The 25,971-nt window shown below is 34.9% G+C and overlaps 2 protein-coding genes and 1 long non-coding RNA gene across 6 annotated transcripts; 2 read left to right on the top strand and 1 right to left on the bottom strand.

Annotated features, from left to right (window-relative positions):
- LOC105178849 lies at positions 424-1,962 on the bottom strand. Its single transcript, XM_011102406.2, has 4 exons — positions 1,799-1,962; positions 1,412-1,712; positions 1,176-1,331; positions 424-1,066 (listed from the first exon to the last, which is right to left on the bottom strand). The coding sequence occupies exons 1-4, from the start codon at positions 1,847-1,849 to the stop codon at positions 600-602; spliced, it is 975 nt and encodes a 324-aa protein (XP_011100708.1). The 5' UTR covers positions 1,850-1,962; the 3' UTR covers positions 424-599.
- On the top strand, positions 9,251-15,837 carry LOC105178834 (uncharacterized protein At1g76660). 4 transcript variants are annotated; one of them, XM_011102384.2, is made up of 5 exons: positions 9,251-9,337; positions 9,640-9,678; positions 10,492-10,654; positions 13,684-14,860; positions 15,278-15,837. In XM_011102384.2, the coding sequence occupies exons 3-5, from the start codon at positions 10,601-10,603 to the stop codon at positions 15,484-15,486; spliced, it is 1,440 nt and encodes a 479-aa protein (XP_011100686.1). In that variant the 5' UTR covers positions 9,251-9,337; positions 9,640-9,678; positions 10,492-10,600; the 3' UTR covers positions 15,487-15,837. The 4 variants fall into 4 exon arrangements, with proteins under 4 accessions (XP_011100686.1, XP_011100695.1, XP_011100676.1 ...); XM_011102393.2 differs by lacking the exon at positions 9,251-9,337 and having other exon boundaries at positions 9,374-9,658; XM_011102374.2 differs by lacking the exon at positions 9,251-9,337 and having other exon boundaries at positions 9,374-9,678.
- LOC105178828 lies at positions 17,095-24,068 on the top strand. The gene is made up of 4 exons (XR_849184.2): positions 17,095-17,514; positions 17,904-18,221; positions 23,525-23,718; positions 23,825-24,068. It is a non-coding gene; the product is annotated as an uncharacterized LOC105178828 (long non-coding RNA).

Genomic DNA, 25,971 nt, shown 5'->3' with positions numbered 1-25,971 from the left:
TAATTGGTAGTTAAAAATTAGCATGGATCATTTAAAATTAATAAGTAATTATATTGGTACGAATATTTAAGAGTATAATTGGTATTTTAAAACTTGACGATGCAGAATGAGGAATGATTTTTTTATATATATTAGATAGAAATAGATGACACAACTATTTAGTTAGCTTTTATAATTTTCTATTCAACTTTGTTTTTGTATATATGCTGACATTAAAGTTTGCTTCATAATGTCAAAACAAAGGAATTTCTTATATTATAGTCTCAAGTGCATAGTGAACTATATAGCTACCTATTTACAAAAATTACATATTTCAAAATAAACTCAAAAAAATTTAAAATTCTATAAATGAATTTAAACCATTCATCTGTTTTGCATAAAATTTTGTTTCAATAAAAAGTCTAAGTTTTAAGGTTTTAAATTAATACACTTAACTTAAGATCTTGTCAAAATATAAATTCAAAAATAACAATAATGTTTACACATGTAATTTTCAAATAAATAATGTATAATGAGATTGCAGAGTGAACTGATGAAGCATCATATATGTAATTCAACCACTCACAGTCTGATCTAATGGAGAAGGGAAAACAAGAAGCTCAGAGGAAATCAGGGTGGATATCATCTTCTACTCTTTCATCGTTCAGGATTGACTCGAACAAGTCGTTGTTCTGTTCGCTAACACCATCCCATGAGTCTCCTCTCCCTCTTGTCTCCAAGAGGTAGTCGTCTTCCTCAGTTATGAAGCTGCTCCACTTAGAAACTGGTCCCTTTTCTGCTGTTGGTGTCCCATTTGCATAATTGTTGTCATCTTGTGCAATGTAACCGTTCCACTTTGAAATTGATCTCTTTGCCCCTTTTACTGGTTGTTGTAAACATGGCTCCTCCATATCCATGTTAGCTGCATTGCTGTTGTTTTCTTGAATTTGTGCTCTCAATTGGTTCCATTTCAAAGCTTTCTCTGATGTATGTAACGTGATAGCTTGGTCATCAGGAAAAATGTCTTGATGTCTCTTCTTGGAAGTTCTTCCACAAGATGTTTGTTGAATTTCAGTGTACTGTATACCTGCACTTAACCAAATCTCAATCATCCATTCCTTAAAAAGAAATTCTCGGTTCTTAGTATATTTCAGTGTTACCAATAAGCATCCAATTTCGACTGGAAGTGAATTTACCTTGAGAATGATCATTTTGATGCCTTTTGGCATTGTTTCTGTTCAGAAACAGTGGCTTGAAACGCTTTTCTGCCCCATCTCCACTGGAAGAATAGCCCTTCAATTTCGGTTTCTTGAACAGGGCCTTGGGCATCTCTGTCACGACAATCTCCTCCACTGCTCACCCCAAATCCAACATCAGAATCCACAAAACATTTCTAAAAGAATTCAGAATCTTTAGCAATTTTATCAAACACCTTCCGACAGCGTTCTATCTTCATCGTATTTTGTGCAATGTTCCTCCTGATCATCAACGTACTCTGTCCAATCGTTCCTTTTCTTCGTCCTCTTCTGATCATCGATGGGAGAATTGATAGTTTCCGTTTCTTCCAAGAGAAACTGTTTCTGGTCGGATAATTCTCGAGACATGTTGAAATTCTGGACGAAGTGGCGCACGTCCTTGGCCATGGAACCCTGAGCAAACACCTTCCGCACAGATTGCTTCTCATCGCACACCACGCAGCTCCACCTTTTGCTGCTCTTTTTCTCCTGCTTCACCTGCACTCTCATTCCAATAATTGCATTTCAACACATACAAAAACTCATTAATTTTCAGAAACATACACAAACACAGAGATTATTGCCTGCATGGTAGAGCATTGGAAACACTGAACGGCTATGAAGGTCGCAGGCATTTCTGCTTTCACTGGTCTTCTCTCCGTGCTCGTTCGCGAGAGAAAGATTCGGCCACGAACTCCCCCAATTCGGCGGAAAAAAGGGTTTTGCTTTCCCGAAATGAATTTCCGGAGCGCGCTCTTCTCTTTAATTCTCGAAATCCGGGTTACGGGTTTACAGTTATAGTTTTTTATCACGGGTCCAGTTTCAGTTGGGCCATATTGAGCTTTGGCCCAACTCAAATGGGCTGGGCTCGCACTGAAGCTTTTAACTACTCAGCCTTTCAGTTTTGGGTTTGGAATATTACCTATTTTGAGCTCTGTTATTATAGGTGTTCGTTCGGTGATAACCCTACTCAATTTTGGTGATAAAAGTAAAAGTATAAGACATGTTTGAAAGTGTCAAACATGTCTAACACTTTTAGCTTGTTATTTAAAAGAATATACCTATATTTATGTATAAATAAATAGGTATTAAGTTCGATATAGTTAATCAGTACTCAAAATCGTAACCAAACCTAATACTAAGTTTTTTTTTTTAGAAAAAATCATACTAGATGCCTCCCTCAAATAACTTTTCTCAAAGTCCAGGAGCAAGGTAGTGGTCCCCACTACGGGATTCCAGTAGGCCAAACCCTATTGGGGCGAGAGCAAGGTGTAAAACCCATAAACTATTTTCTTTTTCTAACTTGGCAGACCCAAGAAACACATCTCTTCTTTCTATTGTAGACTTCGTTGTTCCACCTCCAAGACAAGCAGTAGGGGAACTACCTGGCTCCATCCAGCTTTCGATCCACAACCCTACATGCTATCGTCAATCCACTTCTCATTGAGCAACTTAACAGTTTATCGTGGAGACAATCAATGCAACTCTCTCAGGCTCACAGGCTAGCAGAGCAAGACAATCTTCCCAACAAAAAAAAAAAACAAGAGCAGAGCACCTAGTGAGCAAAGAATAAAAAAGCAGGGCCCTACTGGTCTCTAAAAGGACGAATCGCTACCTATCGAGCATACCAACAAAGAGATGGGTTCTTTATGGATCCCCCAAGAGCTGGCACTCTCTCATAAAGAGGATAATGGAACTTTGCCAAGGGATAAAGAAGGAAGTCCCACTCCTGGAGCGTGGTATTTCCATCAACGCTGATATCATGACAGAGGAGCTCCCTACTCATTTTAGGGCGCCCTCGCAGCCTACAATGGCAATACCAACACTATTAAGCATACCCATAAGTTTGAAAATCCAGCACTACTGTACATATATACTAATTGTATTAAATGTTGTTTATTTCTTACTACACTAACCAATCTTGCTTAATAATGGTTCAAAGTTGAATTAATTAGATCTTTTGCAAAATTTAGTGCCCTTTTTCTATTCCAGTTTGCTAGCAGTAGGAAGTGCCGAAAATTGGGCCATCAACCTCTTTGGAGTGAAGCAGGAGGAAAATGATATATTGAAGGCTTATGTTGAGTGCTTCACCAAGGCATCCTAGAGGTTTCGCCACGCACCCGTAAGTACTAATTAGTGCCGTCACACAAGGGCTTCACGGGGGACCTCTCTTCAAATCCCTGTCCAAGAAGCCTACTCCCGACTTCTACAACCTACTAGCTCAGGTAGACAGGTACATAAATTTAGAAGATTCCGAGTTGAAGAAGAAGGATAATCAGCACAACAAAGGAGGGATAATGAAGGACCCTCCTCCCGTAGGAGCAGGGCAACCTAGAGGACTATTTGATCCCCTTGGTTCCAAGAATAAGCATTTCAACCCATCATAACCATTCCAGCACGGATGCTCATGGCATAGATCGATTCTCTGCCCTGCAGTGGCCCAAGGGTTCCAAGGAAGAATCCAACATCCTAAATCTAAATATTTTTGCAATTACCACAGGGAGTATAGGCGCAATACCAACAAGTGGGCCAGCTAAGGCAGGAGATAGAGCAGCTAATCCAAGTTGGGTACCTTACAGATTGCATTAATACAGATTGAAGATGAGAGCAAAGCAGGAGCACTCCCCCCAACTGGCGTAGAAGCAAGGAGATGATTGCAGATCCCCACAAAAGGAGGCACAAAAAGGGATAAGGCTCTTGTCGAAAAGCAGAGCCCGAAAAACACCCTAGCTAAAGGCGTGATCCACATAATAGTAGGAAAACCTACTGATGGGGGACTCCAGGAAGGCCAAACGTACGCATGCTCGCGTTATGCCAAAACAGTTATGGAAATTGATTGCAAGTAGCAGAAAGGGATTCTATGATCCACTTTAGACCTGCTGACACACAAGGAGTTCACTTACCACACAATGATATTCTTGTTATTTGATGGGTATCAAATCCACCAAAAATAATTCCTACGAATACTTTTGTAGAAGTGTGAGTAGGATGGAATCCACAGGGATTGGTTTTAAATTAGTTCCCTCAAAATAAGAGTAATTAGGGGGGTTATGATTGTGAAGAAGAATAAAAATAAAAACTAAATTTAACTAAAAAGCTAATAAAATTAGAAGAGGTAAATATAAGATAAAAGTATTCCAGTTAAAGATAGGATCATGCTTAATTCCACGGTCGATCATAGATGCAAAGATAACAATCATTCATGAAAGAGAAATTGGTTATGGCCATTGGTACGACCTAACGACCTCACCTTTCCTTACCTTGTGGATAGTCAAGGAACGTCCGTTGACTAAATCCCTAATCAGTAAACAACCTTGGGAATGTTCTCAAGATTTAATTTACTGACAGCATTAAGAACTAGAAAGGCCCAATTCTAACCAATAAATTCCTACGAGAATTTATTTAAGTTAGATTGTGCATTCCCTACAACATAATCGAAAACTTCTACATAATCAATTATGCTATGTTACCACTAGTTATTGAACTAAACAAACAATTACGGATTTGTAAATTCAATTGGCCAGGAAATATTCTTGATAATGAACAACGATACCTATCATTCATAAATCAGATTATTTGTAATAAAAGCACAAAGAACAACACAAATATCAATATGACTAAAAGTAGAAAGCATAAATTAGATCTCACAATTCATTAATTTAAGCATTCACCAAGTCTTCAATGGGAATGAGAGAACTAGCTAGACATGCTCATGGAAGAACGCATGAAAAGCAAAGTAAGAAAATATCATAAAAACGTAGAGATCTCAAGAGTTCAAAAGTTGACTCTTAAAGTGAATTACATCACATATATATAATAACTAGATACCTAATTCTATTAGGATTAAAAGTAGATTCCTAATTGAACTAAAAAGACTTATGGAAATAAAATTATAATCCTAGTTAAACTCCTCATTCATGAAAAAGGTAGTCCAAACAGCTCCAAATTCTTGCCAAAAATTGAGTTTGAGTCTTGTCCGAATTTTCATTTTGGTGCTTTTCTTCATTTTCCATTTTATCCTAATGCTGCAAAATAATATTAATTAGGAGCATTTTGGTCATAAAATAGGTCAAAATATCACATGAAATAAGCAAAAATGCGATCCTATCAAATATCCCTCCACTGAACCCTTTGCTCATCCTTGATGCAAAGAAATAAAGATAAAATAGGTTCAAGAATTTCATTCCAAACTTTATGGATCGCAGAAGAAAGTACCCAAGCGAAAACTAGTTCAATGTTCAAAGAATGGGACACCATATGATAAAAGACAACTCAACAAGCTTCAAACAAGTTTTCACAAGATGATTTTCATAAAAAAACTAAGCATGGAGAACAAGTAGACTATGCTCTCATATCTCCCAATCTCTCAAGTGTTTTTGGTTGTTGAGTGTTTCACTCAAATGCTTATGAAAATGCTTCATCTTAGGCTTGATTATGCACCAAAATCTTCACCACTTATAAATATACACATACTTGAATCAAGAGGTCTTATATTTTGGTTGTAATGGGGCTTTGGTTTAGGGGTAGGAAGAATAAGGAAAAATGAGGTGAAAATTCAAAAAACTAAATTAGAGCACCAAGTGATAGATGTAAGAATCCAAACTTCTCAAAATTGATTTATCTCATGCTCTATTTTCATGTCTCAAGCAATAGGTTTTCAATCTGGGAGAATTCTCTTTTTCGAGGACTTATCCTTAGTAGGGCGAGGGGTCCCAACTCATGTAGTAGGGTGAGGAGAAATTGACACAGCTAAACCAAAAGAGCTTTTAACCCTTTTGGGGGGTGTTGGCAGCGGATCAGTAGGATACTTGCCTTTGGAATCCCCTATAGAAGCAGAATTGGCTGTGATAGCAAGAGGACTCTTCAGCATGGTTCTCTTAGCAGACGAGTTGGTTCTTACAATAGCTTCTGAAATATTTTTACTACCAAAAAATGGATACAAAGAAATTGTTAAAATAACATTAAATTATTTGAACAACTACATGAAAAGAAAGCTGCAAGGAAGTATACCAGCAGATGGATCCATATTCACCTCTTCAGGGCTCAGTTCAAAACAATTAAGGATAGCAGATCTATTGGAATGGGTGGACAAAAGCCCATTAGATTGGTTCTTTGCCATTCACCAATCTTATAGCATTATATAAAATTGATTAATATGATAAGAATTCATCAAGTTGGCACTATATTTCGTTGTGCTTACAACTAGTATTAAATGGGGTTTCAATGTTAATGAAATGTACACAGACTGAAAAATTAAACCCGTGGATTTGGGATGCGCATAGGTTTGACAGCCATGAAACCAACTGCTGAGGGTCGGTATAAAATGTTCCAAGTCGAGGACCTCGAGACAGGGCATCGAGGGTCCTATAGAGACTTGCACTAAGCACTGCAACTGTGTTTTTGTAGGCAGAAGATATAGGTCGTCTGTGCAGTTTTAGTGGGTTAATTAGCAAGGTAGTCGACTGACTGAACTAACTCTTTAGAATCATCATACGAAAGCCACTTAAAGGTTGGTCGGTATGATTGGGAATCTCGATTCTGATAGTACAAGATTAGTCCTCAAACTTGAGGAATCATGGCAATCACGTGCATATGAAGACTGTATCTTGGATATGACGAGCGGTGACTGTGTCGTGAGACAAGATCATCATAAACCTTATCTAGTGCAGTCGTAGTATGTAGCAAGGACTGTGGATTCCAAAAGAGGATCTGTTCCCTGTCTATATATGACAGAGAGTTTTCCTATGTACCCTGAGATAGTTTAGACTCTAAAAGTCTTTGGCCAAAACGATTGATCGATCGAGGTTAGGTTTTTTAGATCAGATCAGTAGAGTTAACGAATCTCGAGTATTAAGCATCATTGTCTAGTCAAGGATGGGAACCGACACTCAACTTCATGTCCTAAATTAAGGCTGGGAAAAAGTTGATATACTTATCCAAAATATATAGAATTAAATATATTTTTCACCCTAAAACTATATATATAATCGCATTTATCTCCTTAAAGTACAAAAAGTAATAAAAATTCCCCCAATAAAATAATTTAGCATTGACAGAACAAAAATACCCTTCTTACTTGCCCCTATACTTTTCATTTACTCCCTAAAACATGTATTATTGAAAAATCTCTTCCAAAATTACTTTTAGTAATTTAAAATATTATTCAATATAAAAAATAATATTTAAAACTTATAGGCTTTTATAAATTATATAATACAAAAAATATATACCTGCTAAATATATGCAAATATGTTTGTAATTTTGTGTAAAATAAATTATAATTTTTTATTCAATTATATGTATGCACAATTAAATATATTATATCATTACTCAAAAACTTTTGTATGGATTAATTATATTATAAACTTATGTATTCTACAGTGTATATATATATCTGTTTGAGGTAATATTTTAAAATTGTATTGATAATTTATTTTTAAAAAATTCAATATATATAACAACACAAGTAAAAATTATATTAAAATTTTTTAACAGTTACGTAAAAAATATAAAAATCATAAATTTTGTAGAGTTTATACAGATTTTATACTAATTATAAAAATTATAAATTCTGGATAGTATTTCATTTTAAATAATATTTTTAAACAATTCAAATTATACTTTAGGGTATAATATATATATTTTAATTAGGAAATGTAAATAATAAAGATTTTTTCATCGTAAAAATTTAATTTATATCCTGAAGAGACATTTTATTATATTTAATAATTCATAGTAAGTAAATGCAATTCGTATATAATTTATGGATGCAAAATATATTTAATTAAAATATATATAATATATTCTCCAGCAAACATTAATCATCATGTGTATTATGTCTCTGCTTCCATATGCCCACCACTTTTTCTTTGCTCCCTCTATGCTCTTTACCTCTTTAAAACCCTAACTTTGTCTTTTCTCCATAAATTTATCTTCTTTTTACTTTTTAGACTAAAATCAGTTTTATTTTTTAATTTAATTTTTTTTATACCACTTTATATATGTAGTGTACGTGTATAATATTTAGTTAAATAATTGGGTTAATTAGGAAAAAGTATTATTTTAGTCCGATAAGCATGCTTAATTTTAATTTTAGTCCGATAACTATGTTCACTTTTGTTTAGGTCTAGTAACTTACGAAATTACTTACTTTTAGTCCTCTGACAGATTTTCGGACAATTTTACCCCTATGAGTGCATATGGACTAAACTGCCTTTCAAAAATTGCATAGGGGAAATTGTCCAAAAATTTGCCAGAGGACTAAAAATAAGCAATTTCTTAAGTTACTAGACCTAAACAAAAATGGACATAGTTATCGGACTAAAATTAAAATTAGGCATGCTTACCGGACTAAAATAATACTTTTCCCGGTTAATTATATATAGCCTTTTAAACTAGGGTCATTTTTACATTTCAGCATCTATTTCTTTTTTTATGTGTCAATTTATCATCTCAACTTTATGAAATTTTGCACTTTATCATTTATAACTATTTTTCAATAAAATTTTTTATCGAAAAAACATGACACGCAGCTGATTAATATTGCACCAGAAATTATTAGTTCGCAATATCACTCTTTAAACAGTCCAACAAGTCAACATAATGGCCGAATGTATTTCACCATAAAAAAGCCACAATTATTTGCCATGCATATCAGCATGCTTGATGCTTGGATTGTTCAAAATGACCAGAATGCCCCTACCTAATTAAGTTTATACCTTTACATACCCGACATCCACATATGATAGAGTTAAATTCGACCCAGTCTGAATCAAGTTGTACAGACCCACTAAAGTAGTTTTAATCCAGATTGCATCAATAAATCACGTGAAAATCGTAAATACAAACCCGTTGAAGTCGTTTTAACTCAAATTGCATCAATGAGTCACGTGAAAATTGTAAAATTTGATCATACTGATAAACGTATACTTGCAGATATAATTTTTAGAATTTAATGTCTAAACATCATTAAAAATTTAAATATGGAAAGATTATAACTAGATAATCCATGTTATTTACAAGAGTTCAATCTTGCACGACATATATAAACAAGAATTGATAGTGTGATGGAGAAGAAGTGGGCAATGGGCATAAGGCCTCTCATCCAGCAGTAGCTGATTAAAGTAAGAAAGTACACACAGTAACGCCGTTATGTTTCCCCATTCCTTTCCTTTTACTTTACTTTATTTTTTATAAAAAGAAAAAGCAATTTTAGCAATCGCTACAATCAATCAAGAAAAGACCAGATTACAGATTAGATCTGGCGTTTGCTTTTTCTCTCCCTTTCATACGCATAAAAACACACACACACACACACTATACGCACGCACACTCAGTCTTCTTCTTTTTACGAGTTGATTATCACTTAGCTTCTCCAGATCTCTTCTAGTTTCTCTTAGCCCATTTGCTCTTTTGTGTTGCCCAGCAGCAGGATTCATGGAAATGTAGGTGATTCTTAGTTCAGGTATAGCATTTTTCTTGCTGGGATTTATGTTCTCCTTCTCTTTGTGGGTTCTTTTTGTTTTTTCTCTTTTTGATGGGCCTAGTTAGTTTCTTGTTTTCTTTGATGGGTTTTTAATTTTCTAAGTTTCGGTTGAAAGCATCAAGTGTGAGTGGGAAACACCATTGACTGTGTGTTTATGTGTGTGTATTTTCTTCCATGTCTTTGATAATGATGTGATGTGGGAAAGAATTTGTTGGAGGTTGGTGAGCTTGAAAATTAGGCTACTTGGGTATAGTGGTAGCAGCAGGATTTTTTATTTTTTTTTCTCAGTGGGGTCGCTTTCATGCGTATTTGTTCACAAAATATGCTTGTATTTGGTCCAAAAATGGAATATAATTATTTTCTTCTTAGAAATGACAAAAAGAACATGATAAAATTCCAATATCTTGATGGGCTAGAATTGGAAGTATCTGAATTTCAGGAATGGGGATTATCTATTGTAAAATAAAAGAGTAGTATTTCTTTTTTGTTATTTTGTAAAAATCATGCCAGTGATGCCAAGAGAATTGAAAGGAAATTCTATTGCTTTCTGATTTTCTCTTCTTTCTTTATAATTTCGACGAGATCCGATATCTGATTTACATGGATAACATTATAGCCCTTCTGGATACTGTAGAAAGTTGAAGATCCTTTTCCATTAAATAGACTGCTTATCATTCTACCAATGGCTATGCAGAATGTATATATTTGTTAGTTTTTGTTCTTGTTGAATGATGAATACTTTGTTTTGGTTGCTTGAAGTTTTACTTATACTTGAAAGATTCGAATGGACAGACAGGAGAGAAGATCTGCATAGTGTCGTTGTTTTAACTGTAAGGGGGTCGATACTTATATCTTATAAAAGGACGGCATAGCTAGTGCGTGGTCCAGTGCCAACTTGACTATGGGGTCAGAGCAGAATAGATTTCTGCAGCCACAGCAAGCACCAGCACCTCGGGTATATTACTTTATGATTAAGCATTTTTTCATTTTCCATGTAATCAATTGCATGCTTGGGCAGAAAAGTTTATTCCTATGGTCCCATTTCGGTTTAATAGACATATGCTCATCAGAATAGGTGGTCAGATGATTGGTTTTACCTGGAATCATGTATTCCTTTTGTCTTTCTTGATGTAATTGGCTGAGTTCATTCCTGGTATGGCCTTTTGTTATTCGATATACTCCAGAATTGTACATGACTTCTTTATTTACCTTCTTTATTCCGACTTAATGACATTCTTGGTACTTAAAGAGAGAGAGAGAGAGAGAGAGAGAGAGAGAGAGAGAGAGAGAGAGAGTTGTTTCTTAGTCAAGTAGAGTCATTAGAAGTAATGTAAGACGATTTGATTCTTGTAGGAAGTTCGTTAATTTTATGTTCGTAATCAAGTACATGCATATAAGGACAAAGTTTCCCTAAGGTCATGTGATGTGGGGGATTTGGATTTATGGAAGGGGGTTCGAGCTAAGGGTGTTGAGTGACTCCTATACTAGGTGGATTTGAGAGATACCATAATGATAGGGGAAATAGCTCAAAGTGTGTGATAAAAGATTTGAAATTTATTTTAACTAAAAATTATGAGATAAACCCAATGAAACCCTTAACTCTTAAATCCTTTAATCCACATACAACATGAGGTCATCACATAAGTGGGCCCCAGTTCTAAAATTCCAGTGCTAAAGGTCCATTGACTTTATGGGTGAGTAGTGCATCTTTCTAACTGGCTGCCTAGCTCAAACATCAACAGCTAAATTGTGTGTCAATTAGGATTCATCCGTAATAGAACTTTTTGCTTTAATCTGAATTTTGGTTCGATATCTCCTATCAGTAATATATGAGACAAAATCTTAAGAATCTGCAAGATCTACAGCTTGATGTGTTTTAAAGTTGTTAAGCTAGAAATAGTGTTACTAACTGCAAATTAGAAAATTGAAATATGTTATCAAAGTCATATTCGTAACTTTTACATGCATAGAGCATAAACAAACACAGAGCTGGTGTTGTACTTTTGAGAAATTCATCCATCGATTATATACCCTGATAGTGAAGAATGAGGTTGGAAAATGCATGATCTTACTTGGTGACATCTTAATAGCACTGGAAGCACGGTTTTGTAGGAATTATTTAAAGTGGGGCAAAAGAATACAGGTTTACTGCTCTGTAAGGTTTCCAAGCTAATGAAGAATGAGCAGGAAAGGCCTCCAGAAGATGGGATCTTTCAAAGTCAGACCTAAATGGCAAAACAAGTTTGACAGGATTTATGTAAATTGAGCAGAAGGTGCAGTTTTGGATTGTGAAAGGTTTTTATTTAATGAGAAAATGTAAAAATGAAATTGTTCCTCCCGTTAATGGATTTAGTATGTTTATTTGGTTTTATGGCATATTAAGGGATATTAATCACATGCAAAACTTTAGAAATAGCTGGTTTCACCCACGGGGAAGTGTAGATCTGGTTATTACTGATAAGGCTGCTTTAATAGTATATATCATCAATTGTCATTTTAAGTTTTACAATGGACATAGAGATTTCTATGATCTTGAATATTCATAATTCATATGTTTTTTGTGCCATGAGAAATAGTCAACTAATATTCTTGACTGTCCCTAAAATTTATTTGTTTTTTTATCCAAACTGCTGTTGTTCTAGCGGAATATCACCTTAAGTATAATGCCACATTAACAGTACTTTGAAAATTCTAAATTTATTTAGGCTTCAACATGACATAAATATAAAAGTTTGTAACAGTTAGGTCATATTTAATTAATTGAATCTCAACCTTCGCAATCTAACTAAGTATTTCTTTGGCTTCAAATCCTTCTCAATATGAGGTGTTAATCCCAGTATATTAATGAAGCTTGCATATAGGGGAAATTAATTGGAATAATTGAATTAGAAATTGTATTTAAATGTTTGAAGACCTGATCATGTTTGGGATTGAACCACATCTTATGAAACAGAGTGCCTTCCAGTTCATTGGAAAGTGCCAACTCTGGTAGTAAAATAGTGGCCACTCGTAAGTAAGTACCCTTGTTTTCTTGAGGCCTTGTTGGCTGCTGATGAAAGTATGATGATAATCAAGCAGGCGCCGGAGTGACAGCAAGTTAGCTACCCCACAGAATACTGGTTTCCCCTTATTTAGCTTTTTTGTCCTTTTAGATGCTGAAGTAGGTGTATAGTCTTCTTTAATGTCTTCACTCTTTTGTATGCCATATGAGAGAGCTTAAAATAAATTAAAGAAGTGGAACTCTTGGTTGTGGATAAAAATGGTACGCTTGCAGATGAGAAACCCACTCAGTCACTCCCACTCTAGCCACTTATTTCTTGAAGCGAGAAAACAAGTCCTACCTAATTGGATGGACAAATGCAGGATGTCTTGCCACGTAATTTTGACTCTCTAAGTTTTGCTTACAGGATGTGGGGTTAGGGCAACCGCTTTGCAGTAAATTGGTAGATGTTTGGAGTGTTTTTTACGCCTGTCCCCTGTGAATTACCTTTCTCTTACATTGGGATCTTCCATGCCATTAGAGCTATGTTCTTGAGACATGGTGATTAGGTGCACAGCTCAATTAGGAGTGTAGTGGGAGAAGACAAATAGAATTTGAAGTGGAAAGGAGCGACATGGCTAATAGACTATATAATGCAATAAATTCATTAATTTAATACCCTAGGATGGTGTTGACACAAATCACCCTTGGCGCAAACCATTTAAGAAGCGGAATTTTGTTATGGCCTCAGTTGCTATACTTGAAATGTAAGATATCATTTCAAATTAGAAACTGTAATCAATGGAAAATAATAAAAGACGGGGTTAAAATAAGCTTATTCCTCATATACTAGCAATGACTGTACTTCCAGACACGCCTATTTTCGTGGCTTCCTCTTTGACTGTTTGCTTTGATTTTCACTGCAATTATAGATCAATAAATTCTTGATTTTGAGATTCTTTCTCTCTGTGGAAACCGGGGCTAATGGTTTACCTTATTTGCAGCACAAGAGGTGGGGAGGTTGTTTGGGTGGACTGTCATGCTTCCGTAAACAAAAAGGTGGAAAACGTATTGTACCTGCATCCCGAATTCCTGATGGCAATGCTGTGTCAGATCAACCAAATGGGCCGCAAGCTGGTGGATTGCCTAACCTGACTACTGGAATCGCTCCATCTCTTTTTGCTCCACCATCTTCACCTGCTTCATTTTCGCATTCCGCCCTCCCATCCACAGCTCAGTCACCAAGCTGTTTCTTGTCTGCCAATTCTCCTGGAGGCCCGTCATCTAATATGTTCGTCACAGGTCCATATGCCCATGAGACGCAACTTGTATCTCCTCCCGTATTTTCGACTTTCACAACTGAGCCATCTACAGCTCCTTTAACGCCTCCACCAGAATTAGCACATTTAACCACTCCATCTTCCCCTGATGTGCCTTATGCTCATTTCCTTTTGTCTTCTGCCAATATCAAAACAACTGATAAGACCAGTTATATTGCTGGAAATGATCTTCAAGCAACATATTCACTCTATCCTGGAAGCCCCGCAAGTACTCTCAGATCACCTGTTTCAAGAACGTCTGGTGACTGTTTATCATCATCCTTTACTGAAAGGGACTTCCCTCCTCAATGGAATCCTTCAATTCCTTCACAAGAACCTGCAACCTCGAAATCTGAGTCGGGCAGGTTTCTTGGGCTTCAGGAGACAGGTACCTCAAAGTCACGCCAAGATTCCAATTTCTTCTGCCCCGAAACATTTGCCCAGTTCTACCTGGACCAGTCATCGTTTTCTCATTCCGGTGGTAGATTAAGTATTTCCAAAGAATCAGATGCTTACTCAAATGGTGGAAATGTGCATCAGAATAGGCAGAGCAAAATTTGTAAACCCGATGCTGAGGAACTAGAAGCTTACAGGGCATCATTCGGGTTCAGTGCTGATGAAATCATAACTACAACTCATTATGTGGAGATATCGGATGTGTTAGAGGACTCTTTTAGCATGACACCACTTACTTCCAATAAATCTGCTGGAGAGGAACATATTTTAACTGCACCAACAAAAGAGGGAGTTGGAGCAGGAGCAAGGCACGAGGATTTTCCTACTCCACAGCTTGGTAAAGCACAGCTAACGCGTGCTGAGGGGACGCTTCCTGGAAAGCCTGGTTCATACAACAGTCTTGAAGGTGAACTATCACTATCCTAGTTAATAATCTCTACTCTTATAAGAATGTTTGTGCTATGTTTGGATCATGGTATTTGATGAGGAGAAGGAAAAGGTCTGAAAACATAAAGTACAAAGTTATATCATTTGAAGTAAGGAAAATATTTCTTTAGTGTTTTCCTCGATAAAAAATCAAGGTCCAAATGCATTGTTAAAAATCTCTGCATAATGTTCGCCCATCAATTGGATACAATTTGTGATCTTTTTTGAAATGTTGCACACATTATGTATGGTTTTGACTAATTGAAAGCTGAGAAGGTGCACTTAGACAAAACTTGGTCGTATGAGTTCTATATTCTCCTGTCAAATTTATTAGTATTACTTTGGATTCTCCTGCCTGCTCAAGGTGATAACATTTTTATCTTTAATGACGTCACAGAACAAGTCACGCAGAAGCAATTTGAGAATGTTCCCGGACGAAGCGTTCCAAGTAATGACATACTGAGTGATGATGATGACATATTCACTAAGATGGGGACCCACAGAATTGGCCGTAAATATCATTTTGGCTCATCAAATTCTGATGCAGAAATCGAGTACAGGAGAGGGCGAAGCCTGAGAGAAGAACGCAGCAGGAGGGAAAGCTAAAGGCTACTCTAGGCCTGAAATGAATATTTATAAAGACACAAAAAACTGTTGCTTGTATGTATTGCAGCTGTTGTGTTTTCGATCTTTTGGGGGGTTGTCTCGACGAATGATCTAACTTTATATCCGACTTGTCGTCTTCCTTTCGTGCGTCAGTAGTATAATATATTCTCTGAAGATTGTCTGTTATATAAGGTTATATACTTGGAGGAATTCTGCGTATGTATCTCCTGAGAGCTTGAATATGGATTGATCACTTGTAGCAGAAATAGGCTCCGAAACTTTCTTTGTATGTAAATGCTGGTATATGCTTGGATTCAGAAATGGTAGAGGATTCTAATGTCGTTTCATGAAGAGATTTGTGTGATGCTTACTCAAAATTCCATGATTTCCATTTTCATTGCTAGAATTGTTTCTGTTCCTTTCTTGGAAGCGTTTTATCCCCTAATTTTATCAACTTGTCCAAAAAATATGATGAGAGAGTAATTGCAATTACTCATTAAATTTAGGGCAAATTATAACTACCTATCCTGAAATTTAATATTACGATGAATTTTTATTTATTTTTTTGAAAAATTATAAATATTTTACTCAAATGAAAAATAATTATGTAATCTCTAGACGTGAAATAGATATTATTATTTTCTCCTTGTTGAATTTTTTAAAAAAAATTAAAAAAAGTATTTGAAAAAATGTAACAAAATTTGAGGGTGGGTAAAATTAATCTAGATGAAATATTAATTCACAAAAAAATATTTTAGAAAAGTATAATTTATAAATTAAAAGGGCATTTTGATTAGTTCACCATAAAAATTGGATGAAAACTTAATAGAATGAGCTCATTGTTAGATAGACATTAGAATTATGAGATATTTATAATTTTTTAAATAATAAAAAGTATGTATATATATTTATATTTCAAAATTTATGAAAAGTAGTTATAATTTACACTTAAATTTATGTGGTTGGAAAAAGTCTCCTCCTTTATAGTTTTTTCAAGGTTGGTTTCTTATTAGGATAGTTTTGTATGAGTAAATTATAGCTATTTTTTGTGAGGTTTGATGTTTGGCTAATTTTTTTAATTCCTTCGTCATCATTACAAATATTCTTGAAAATTGTCCAACTACTACCTCAATTTGTTAATTTTCATTAGATTTTCATCCATTTTTTGTGTTGAATTGATCAAAATGCTCTTGTGGGCTATGAATTATAATTTTATTTATTTTTAAAAATTTTGTGAATTCTTTTTTATGGAAAATATTGAAAAAAAATTCGAAATTGTTCATCAACCTCGTCCGATTTTTCTGTAAATTCTAATATTTTTGTAAAAAACATATACAGTAAAGACAAAATTAATAATTTCATAATTTAATTAAATATCAGAGTATTGATAATTATATAATTAATGATGTCAAATATCAGAAGAGCTCGTTATAATTTCCCTATTTATTAAATTGTTGATTTGTTTTTCCTATAAGTTTTCACAAGTTCCTCTTAGTTCTGTAGGCCCAGTTGGAAACCGGGCTTTGTAATTTCAAGCCCATTAAACTAATCTAAAGCCCAATGAGATAAATGCATTAAAATAAAACCTCACCACAGGGTTCAGTTCGACTTTCACTCTAACCCTGATTTGATTTCTCCCGTTATTGACTCTACAATCTGCAAAATGCGTCGTAGTTCATCTGTTTATCTCCGTGAATTCATTTTCAGACGCCCGTTTGGAAGATCTTCAAACCCCAATTCTCCATTTCAATCGGGTTCTCTCACAGCTCTCACAAATCAATGCTCCTTCTTGCTCTATTTCTAACAGACCCACCAAAAACTAGCCGAAGATTTCCAAGATTCTGGGCAATGCAGTGTTGCGACTGATGGTGAAGTGGATAACATTAACCTCAAGTTTTCCGAAGCTATGGTGGATATAGAATCGGCCGTGGAGTTTGAGGGCTCCGAAGAGCGAGAGGGCGGCGATACAGAGGGCTATGGGTCTCAAGAGTTAGCAGTTGAAGGCTGAGGTTGACAGTTGAATGAGTAGTGAGTTTCAACGTCTAATTTTCGTTGTTTCGTTTATTACATGATGGAAAAGAACTGAATCGTAGATTTTATTTAATTGATTCCTCATTACTTCCTAATTAGTTGTATGATATTCATGGGAGAAGATGACATGATTTGGTGTTGGCTTTAGCTTGGAAAGTTTGGTTTATATGAAAAAATCGGAAAAAGAATATTGGATTGGACATGCACTTTCTTGCTTCTGGAATGTATATTTCTGTTGTGTCAACTGTAGTTTTCTTATGAAATGGATGGATTACTCTCAGACATGTGGCTCTATACTAAGCTGAATTGTTCATTATAAAGAGAGTTGATTGAGATGCACTTTATCCCATCTTGGAACAGCTTTTGAATTCTTTGTGGTCTTGCAGACTTCCCAACGAAGATTACTTCAAAGAAGCTTCTATTTCAATCTTTACCATTGTCACAAAGGGCCATCCTTGAGAAATGAAGTTTAACTAGCCAAAGGATCTTCACATATAATGCTCCCACACATTCTCTATCAAATATTCAGACAAGCGAACTCCACTTATTTGCAGAAGACTTCATCACGAAGATTAGAATAAGGAAGCTTCTATGCGGTGTGTATCATGTCACAAGCTTTAACCAGAGATTAATAAGTCACGTCAACGCCGTAGACCATAATTTAAACCTTCGACAGCAGGAACCGACTGTTCAAATACTTGCAGGTGCCCTCCTTCTATTCATCTATATCAATTTGACATAAAGTCTCTAATTGTCAAATTTATGATAAAGTTTGAAATTGTCATGGAAATGATGTGGGCGATTCTTCTTACTATCACTTGTTTTTTGATCTATTTAGTTCTCCTTGTGTTAAGCTATCGGTTTCTCAATTTTGGTTGTCTTTTAGGTTACTGTGTGCTCATAGGTTATGATAAGGTTCACATGATCTACTAAAACATTTAGTACATTAAGGGGGTGTTGATGTTATTCCAAGCTAATTTGGAAGGTTGCTACGAGATGGTAGAATGTGGTTTATGTGTTGTGTGAAAAATGCGACAGTATTTGAGGAATAATACATGCAATTTTTTAGCTTACGATCTTTTATCCGTTCTTCGCGAGCTTTTTCTCATTTCCAATCTTGACCCAACTTTTTAGGTATCTGAATCTTTTTGGTTGTAAAGAGGTGTTGAAAGATTAAAGTATATCCACTACTTAATTCTAGTTTCCATAGAAGACTAGGCCCATGTTTTTACGTGGGTCATACCCATAGTAGTCAGTGGTGCACGACGCACAATGGTGCCAAAGGCCCCTGGAGCCATGGCGCACGGCGCGGTGTGCACCTTGTCGAAGGACGGCGCAAATATAAGAAGTAATTTATATATTTATATAATTAGTATTTTTTGAACAATGTATAAGGAGTTAAATAAGACATAAAACAACAAATTCAACATAACAAAACATATGAAAAGTGATAATTTTAATTTATATTTATACTTAATTAAAGAAGTAAAGAACATTGAGTCACTACAAACAATTACATAATTTCAGAAATTAAAATTTAAAGAAATCAAAACAGAGACAAAGGCAAAACCAGAAAGGAAATAGGGGGGCAACACCGCGGCAGTGGAACAACGGCGGCAGGAAGAAGAAGAGGTAGGAAGGAGAAGACGAGATGAACAGTCGTGGAAGAAGAAGAAGAGGAGACGAATTGTCGTTTGTAACTTTTGCTGGAGTTGGAATTATCATGCCTGCAGCAGCAGACTATTTATTTATGTTGAGGCTGGCTGACTTTCCTAGTTGATTAGGTATTTTCTTTTTTTGTTTTGATGGGCCCAGGCCTAAAAAAGCTTTGGGCTCACAAAGGCAAATAGCGCCCAGGCGCACCATAGGCTCAGGCCTGCGCCTTTAACTACACTGGTTATACCCAACTCAAGGTTGACCCGACCTTACCCAAATTGGCTACTAGGTGGCACAACTAGATATTGGTATGCGGTATGCACACATGACATTTAACCCCTATAAATACTTCGATGGTTATTGCGAAAAAGCAAATGTTAACTCTTTCGAATGCAAGTCCTAGATTGACCTATTTCGGTCTTCTTCACCTCTATTGGATGTTTTGTTGAGATCTACCCCCATAGTAGTTAAAGGCAACCCTCGCGCCATTCGGGACCGGTGGTGCAAGCCTTCGCCCAGGTGCTGCCATGGCGTGCGCTTGGGTGCCATTCGGCCTGTTGCCCAGGTGCGCCTGAGGCGCGCCTTTGTGAGGTGGGCCACGATAGATAACAAGGGGGGTACGAGTTACCCATAAAAAAAAAAAAAAGACTAATTAACTAAGGGAGGTCAATGAGCCTCAACATAAATATATAGTTTGTTGCTGGTTGCATGATAATCCAACACAAGTTACAAAATGACTGTTCGTCTCCTCTTCTTCTTCTTGCCGCTGCTGTTCCACTGTCGAGCTACTGGTTCTTTTCTGTCTCTGTTTTAAGTTCTTTAAATTTTAATTTCTGAAATTTGTAATTGTTTGTAGTCTAGAGACTATGTTTTTTACTTCTTTAATGAGTATAGGTATCAATTAAGCTTGTCATTTGTCATATGTTTTAATGCTTAAAGTATGCTATGAATTATGATTCAGTTTAAGTAATTCAACTATAAGTCTATGTATTGTTTAATTTAGTATAAATATAATATATATAACTACTACGTATATTACTAATCTTTAAATTTTAATTTCTAAAATTATGTAATTGTTTGGAGTCTATGACTCTGTGTTATTTACTTCTTTAATTAAGTATACATATAAATTAAAATTATTACTTTTCATATGTTTTAATTATCACTTTTCATATGTTTTATGTTGAATTGGTTGTTTAATAGTCTTATTTAACTTCTTTTACATTGTTCTAATTGGAAAATACTAATTATATAAATATTTAGATTATTTTTAACATCTGCGCCGTCCTTTCAAAAGGCTCGCACCGCGCCATGGGCCATGGCTTCGGGAGCCCTTGGCGCCATGTTGTGCCGTGCGCCATTAACTACTATGCTACCAATTTAATGCTAATCGAAATTTCGGTTATTGCAAATTACGTTTTGGAGCATCATCATCTCCTTAAGGTGGGATCTCATTGATTAGTCAAGGGACATAACTAAAAGTGACCAAGATGATTTTCGTCCTTAATGATCAAAGAGGTCCTACCTGTAGGAGTTGAAGATACTCTTGAAAACTAATTTGAAATCAGAGATGGTTATAGTTATTAGGGGCGTCTAGACTCCCAATCAGCATCCTTTGATAGTCTGACTTTAACTAAGAAGAGGTGTTGAGAAGATCAAAACGGGTTGTGATCAAATTTAAATGAAAATAATGAATGTGTCCCTTTTCTTGGGTCAACGGTCAAGTATTTATCGGGTGTAAAAATTAGTGTCATATTTTGGGTTTATCAAAGACCATCAGCTTGGCTCATAACTTGGTTTAGCTTTGCTGACATTAATAGTATATTATACGCCAGACGTGTAGATGGATTTTTTTGGAATCTCTTTCAAATAATCCACCTCATCTCCCAATACTTCAATTATTATATTAAATGGGATTCTATGGTGTACATGTATAGCCATCTTAAGTATGATTTTCATCTTATTACAACACTTGTGGAGAGGTGGTGCATGAAATACACTTTTCTTTTTCGTGTGGAAGAAGCAACAATTACACTCCAATATGTCATCAAGATCTTGGCACTCCTAATTAATGATGAATTAACAAGTGGCACAGATGTTTATAGATTGGGATTGGATTGAGTAAGACTATTTGCATGCTATATTTGGGCTTTCGACCTAATAATAGATCTATATATATAACATGCAATAGTCTTGCCAGTCCGATACAGATTTATCAACATCTGTACTTGTTATTGGTTCACCTCAATTAGGAGTGTCTGAAGGGTTAATTATTTTTTTATTATTAAAATTTTTTTTATAGAAATGTAAAATATTTTATGTCGAGTTGTGGATCATATCCACTACTCGACTCAAAAAATAATTTTTTTTTTCAAAAATCGAGTCGTGGATGCAGTTTTTTTTTTTCTTTTATTTTGACAAGGCTTGACAGTCTTGAGTCTCGTACTCAAGGCTTGACAGCCTCTGACAAGCTGACACGCCTGCCGTTTATATATATATGTATATATTATATTATAATTATTTAATTTTACATTTATATATTTTTAATTATAATTAATGTTAAAACTTATTATAATAATTATAATAAATACAAATATTATTTATGATTTAAATATAAATAGTGGTAAATAAATTACGATAATTTATCTCGATATACAAAATAATAACTCAATTAAACAAATTCATTAATATAACAATGATAATTAAATCACAATAACCTATATAAAGTGAGATAAAAATTTAACTATATTATAATATTTATATTTATTGTAATATTTGTAACAATTAATTATTATTTTTTTAATTAATAACTTTTCAACATTGATTATAATTAGAAAAATATGTAAATTTGTAATCAAATAATTATAACATATAATATTAATAATAATATATATAATATTTTAAAAAAGCACACATAATAATGATAATTAACTTACATCAACCTATCAGTGTGGGGTCGCATATCATAAAAATACGTAAAACAAAAATACACAAGTCATGTCTTCTTTTTATGTGTTGAGGGACCAAAAGTCAGTTTTTTTTATGTCTTTTTCTTTTATGTATTTTTATGTGTCGAAGGACCACGTCTTATATTTTAATTCTTTATCAGGATATATATATGAATTTTATTGGAACTTGAGATGGTTATTCGGATGGTTGAATTTTAAATTTTTTAGCATGGTTTTGAGATGTTTTTTTAACATGTTTATTGTTGCATATTAATAAAAAAGCCAAGGAATGTGTTTGGTGCAGTGGTGAGGCCACCATATTTTTCATTAAAAGGGCACTTAAGTTTTATTTTTTATTTGGGAAAATCTATTAGTTTTAACGGATGTTTAAAGTTGAGGTCTAAATTTTGATGAAACCTTAAAACACGAGGGACTAAGTTTGATGAGGAAGAAATGTGAGGCACCAAATCCGGATAAGTGGCATAGTTGAGAGACCAATTACATACATATATGAAATGTCTATGAAATATTTCGATAAGTCATATTCAAATTCTTGCATTACATGTCATTATGTCATAGCATATTGGTTATATATATTAGACAAAAATATGCGCACAAAATATCAAGTCCTAGTTTTTAAAATATTGAACATATTTTTTATGCTTCTCTATTTATTTCTTTTCTTGTTATATAAACAACCTATATTTTTTGTAACAGTGGGATCTATACCAAATACATGAGAACAGTAGGATCTAATCAACTTATGACAATCATTAGATCTTAAATTTGAAGGATTCAGTGCAGCCGGGTGATGGCTGCAGCAGGAAGATCTGGTTGGCAAGGGTTGGGGGCTGGCGATGGAGAAAGTAGTTCAGGGGTGGGGCAGATCCGGATCTTAAAGGATCGGTGGTGGGATGATGGATGTGGCAGCAAGGGGAAGGGGTAAGAAGGGAGGAGGAAGAACAAAGAGAAAGAAGGTAGGACAAGAGGAAAAAGGAAAAAGAGGAAAAAAAAAAAAAAGGGTTTGGGCTGATCGAGACCTGTAAAATATGGGTACTATTTGATTCTATTAAAAAAAATATATTTTTCTTTAAATAATTAGAACTTTTAATAATACAAATTTGAGGGTTAAAACGATCTTTCGATATACAAAGACAAACTAAAAATTATAACCTATGAATTCGAATTTTATGGGCTAACAGTGGAAAACTTAATACAGCGATAAAATTGTTTTCTATTGAAGAAAAAGTGAAAACGGAGTGCATGAAATAAAAATCAGGGCTAAAATATTAGTAGTAAAATTCAAGTTGGTGAAAATATTCCGCATATGATTTGCATTTATTGTATAATGGGATAGCTGCCTCTACTTAATATCCTTTAACCAAAGCACATTGATGGCACAGAGCAGTTGTAGTAAGAGCAGAATGGGAGGCAGGAAAATGAGAAATAACAGCAGAACATGGAACTTGTGATATCCCAGAAGATTTACTTTGTTCTCTGGAATCAGATCCAAAGCAGAAAGGGACAAAGTTTGAGATATTGTGAGTGCGTCAGAATCATCTCTTTGACTGTCCCTAACCCCATGTGTGGAATGCAGGTATGGAACATACACCGTCCCATGCTCCCTTGTCTTCCCCCTACTTTTGCATAGTAGTCCAAACATTCGGTCCTACATATCTTTGACTTGGTGCACTTCCTTTCAGGAACGTTTTATCCATTGCCAGGTTCAGGGATTTCATCCAGTTTCTTTGATGATTTTCTGTCTTAGATGTGTAGGATTTAGAGATGATGATGCACTTTGTCGGAGACATCTTAGCTCTTTAGTTTTCATTGGGTTTGATGTAGTTTCCATCTCTCAATGTGTAGTATTTAGATGCATGTGTGTTGTAAGAGATATAAACATCAACTCTCGTGAGGACTTCATTTTATGAACGTCACAATTCATCTTATCGATCTGTTCTTTATGGTATTTATCTCTTGTATGTGTAAAATTCAGGTACATGCACATTGTAAGAGATAATAAACATAAAGACTATTGCGGTCACTTTGTTATTTTCGTTCTGGTTTGTCTTTAATTCTGTTAAGATTCAGATGTACATGTTTGTTTTTAAGAGATGCAATCGTAGATGCAGTCTCGACAATGTCATTTCCACGTGCATTTCATGTATAGACTGATTCGTTGTTGCCATCATGTTCTTTATGGTTTCTGTCTCTCGAATGTGTAGAATTACGTGGTTAGGACAAACACTACACAATAACTTTCTTTCATTACAATAATGTATTGTCGGGGCGGTGTGTGCATGCAACAACTGATGTTTTGGGTGCATGTGATGAAACGGGTCTACTTTTGTCGCATACACTGACTGCATCACAAACACATTCTTCGCACAGAGGGAAACGAATCTAGCAGAAGTAGAAAACGTTTGTTTGATCAAAGTTAATTAACAGAATTGGAGTGAACGTGATGGCCGCATTCATTGATATCTGGACTTAATTGTAGATGGAGGTGGCAAATGGGTGCGTTGGATTCATAATAGATTTTTTTCCGGGTTCAAATGTATGGGTCAGATATGTTCAAATGGGTGCGTTGGTAAAATTCTTATTTAAATCAGGTTTGATCGAATCAAATCAATCACAAATGGGTGGGTTGGATTTATAATAAATTTCTTTCGAAAAGGGTTCAAGTGTATGGGTCAGATATGACTTGGGTTGGTAAAATTCTTATTCAAAATCAAGTTTGATCGAATCAAATCAATCACAAATGGGTGGGTTGGATTCATAATAAATTTCTTTCGAAAAGGGTTCAAATGTATGGGTCAGATATGACTCGGGTTAGTAAAATTCTTATTTAAATCAGGTTTGATCGAATCAAATCAATTAGAAATGAGTGGGTTGGATTCATAATAAATTTCTTTCGAAAAGGGTTCAAATGTATGGGTCAGATATGGCTCGGGTTGGTAAAATTCTTATACAAATCAGATTTGATCGAATCAAATCAATTAGAAATGAGTGGGTTGGATTCATAATAAATTTCTTGCGGAAAGGGTTCAAGTGTATGGCTCATATATGACTCGGGTTGGTAAAATTCTTATACAAATTGGGTTTGATTGAATCAAATCGATTATAGAGTAAGTTTGATACACTTTTCATGTGCTTGATTATTTTTCTTGAATTGTGCGCTAATTATAGGATAAGTATATGATATTTGCTGCATAATTAGTTCAAATTTGATCTAAGTTAGAATTTACTTTCGAGCTGTAGTACTTGTGGGTATGGCTAAGATATTTAATTTTGTTATAAAATTTTGAACTGCTGTTAAATCTTGTAGGCTAGTTTTAGCAAATTATGTATGTCATTATAATATCAAATATAATTACTTTTGAAATTTTTATTTATCAAAATCTCAATTCGATTTGATTTTATCTAAAAAAGTAATAATATACTACTTATCAGAATTAGAAATCATACCTTTTTTCTTTTTAGGCGAATGGAACTATATTTATGTAGAAGATATTATATTTATATAGTTTTAAAAGAAACTCTAAAAAAATTGCTTGTATTATTATAAATATAATAGCATCTCTTTAGTTATCAAAAATAATATTTCAATATTAAGAATTGATGAGGGAATTTGCATAATTACCAAAATACCCCCCCTATTTTTGGCACAAGCTCCACACCCAAGACAGTAATCATGCTGCACCTATGACTGAGCCTATGTCTGGGCATGGTGGGGCCCACTGTGCAGTTGCAGCAGCGGCGGCTGCAGGTTCGGCAGAGGGTGACGTGGCGCGCCCTCACTGGAGCCACGTGTGGTGCGCGCAGAGGGTACCGTACCAGTATAAATACC

This window comes from Sesamum indicum, linkage group LG2, assembly GCF_000512975.1.
Source record: "Sesamum indicum cultivar Zhongzhi No. 13 linkage group LG2, S_indicum_v1.0, whole genome shotgun sequence".
Taxonomy (NCBI): Eukaryota; Viridiplantae; Streptophyta; class Magnoliopsida; order Lamiales; family Pedaliaceae; genus Sesamum; species Sesamum indicum.
This window is presented reverse-complemented; position numbering and strand designations above follow the sequence as displayed.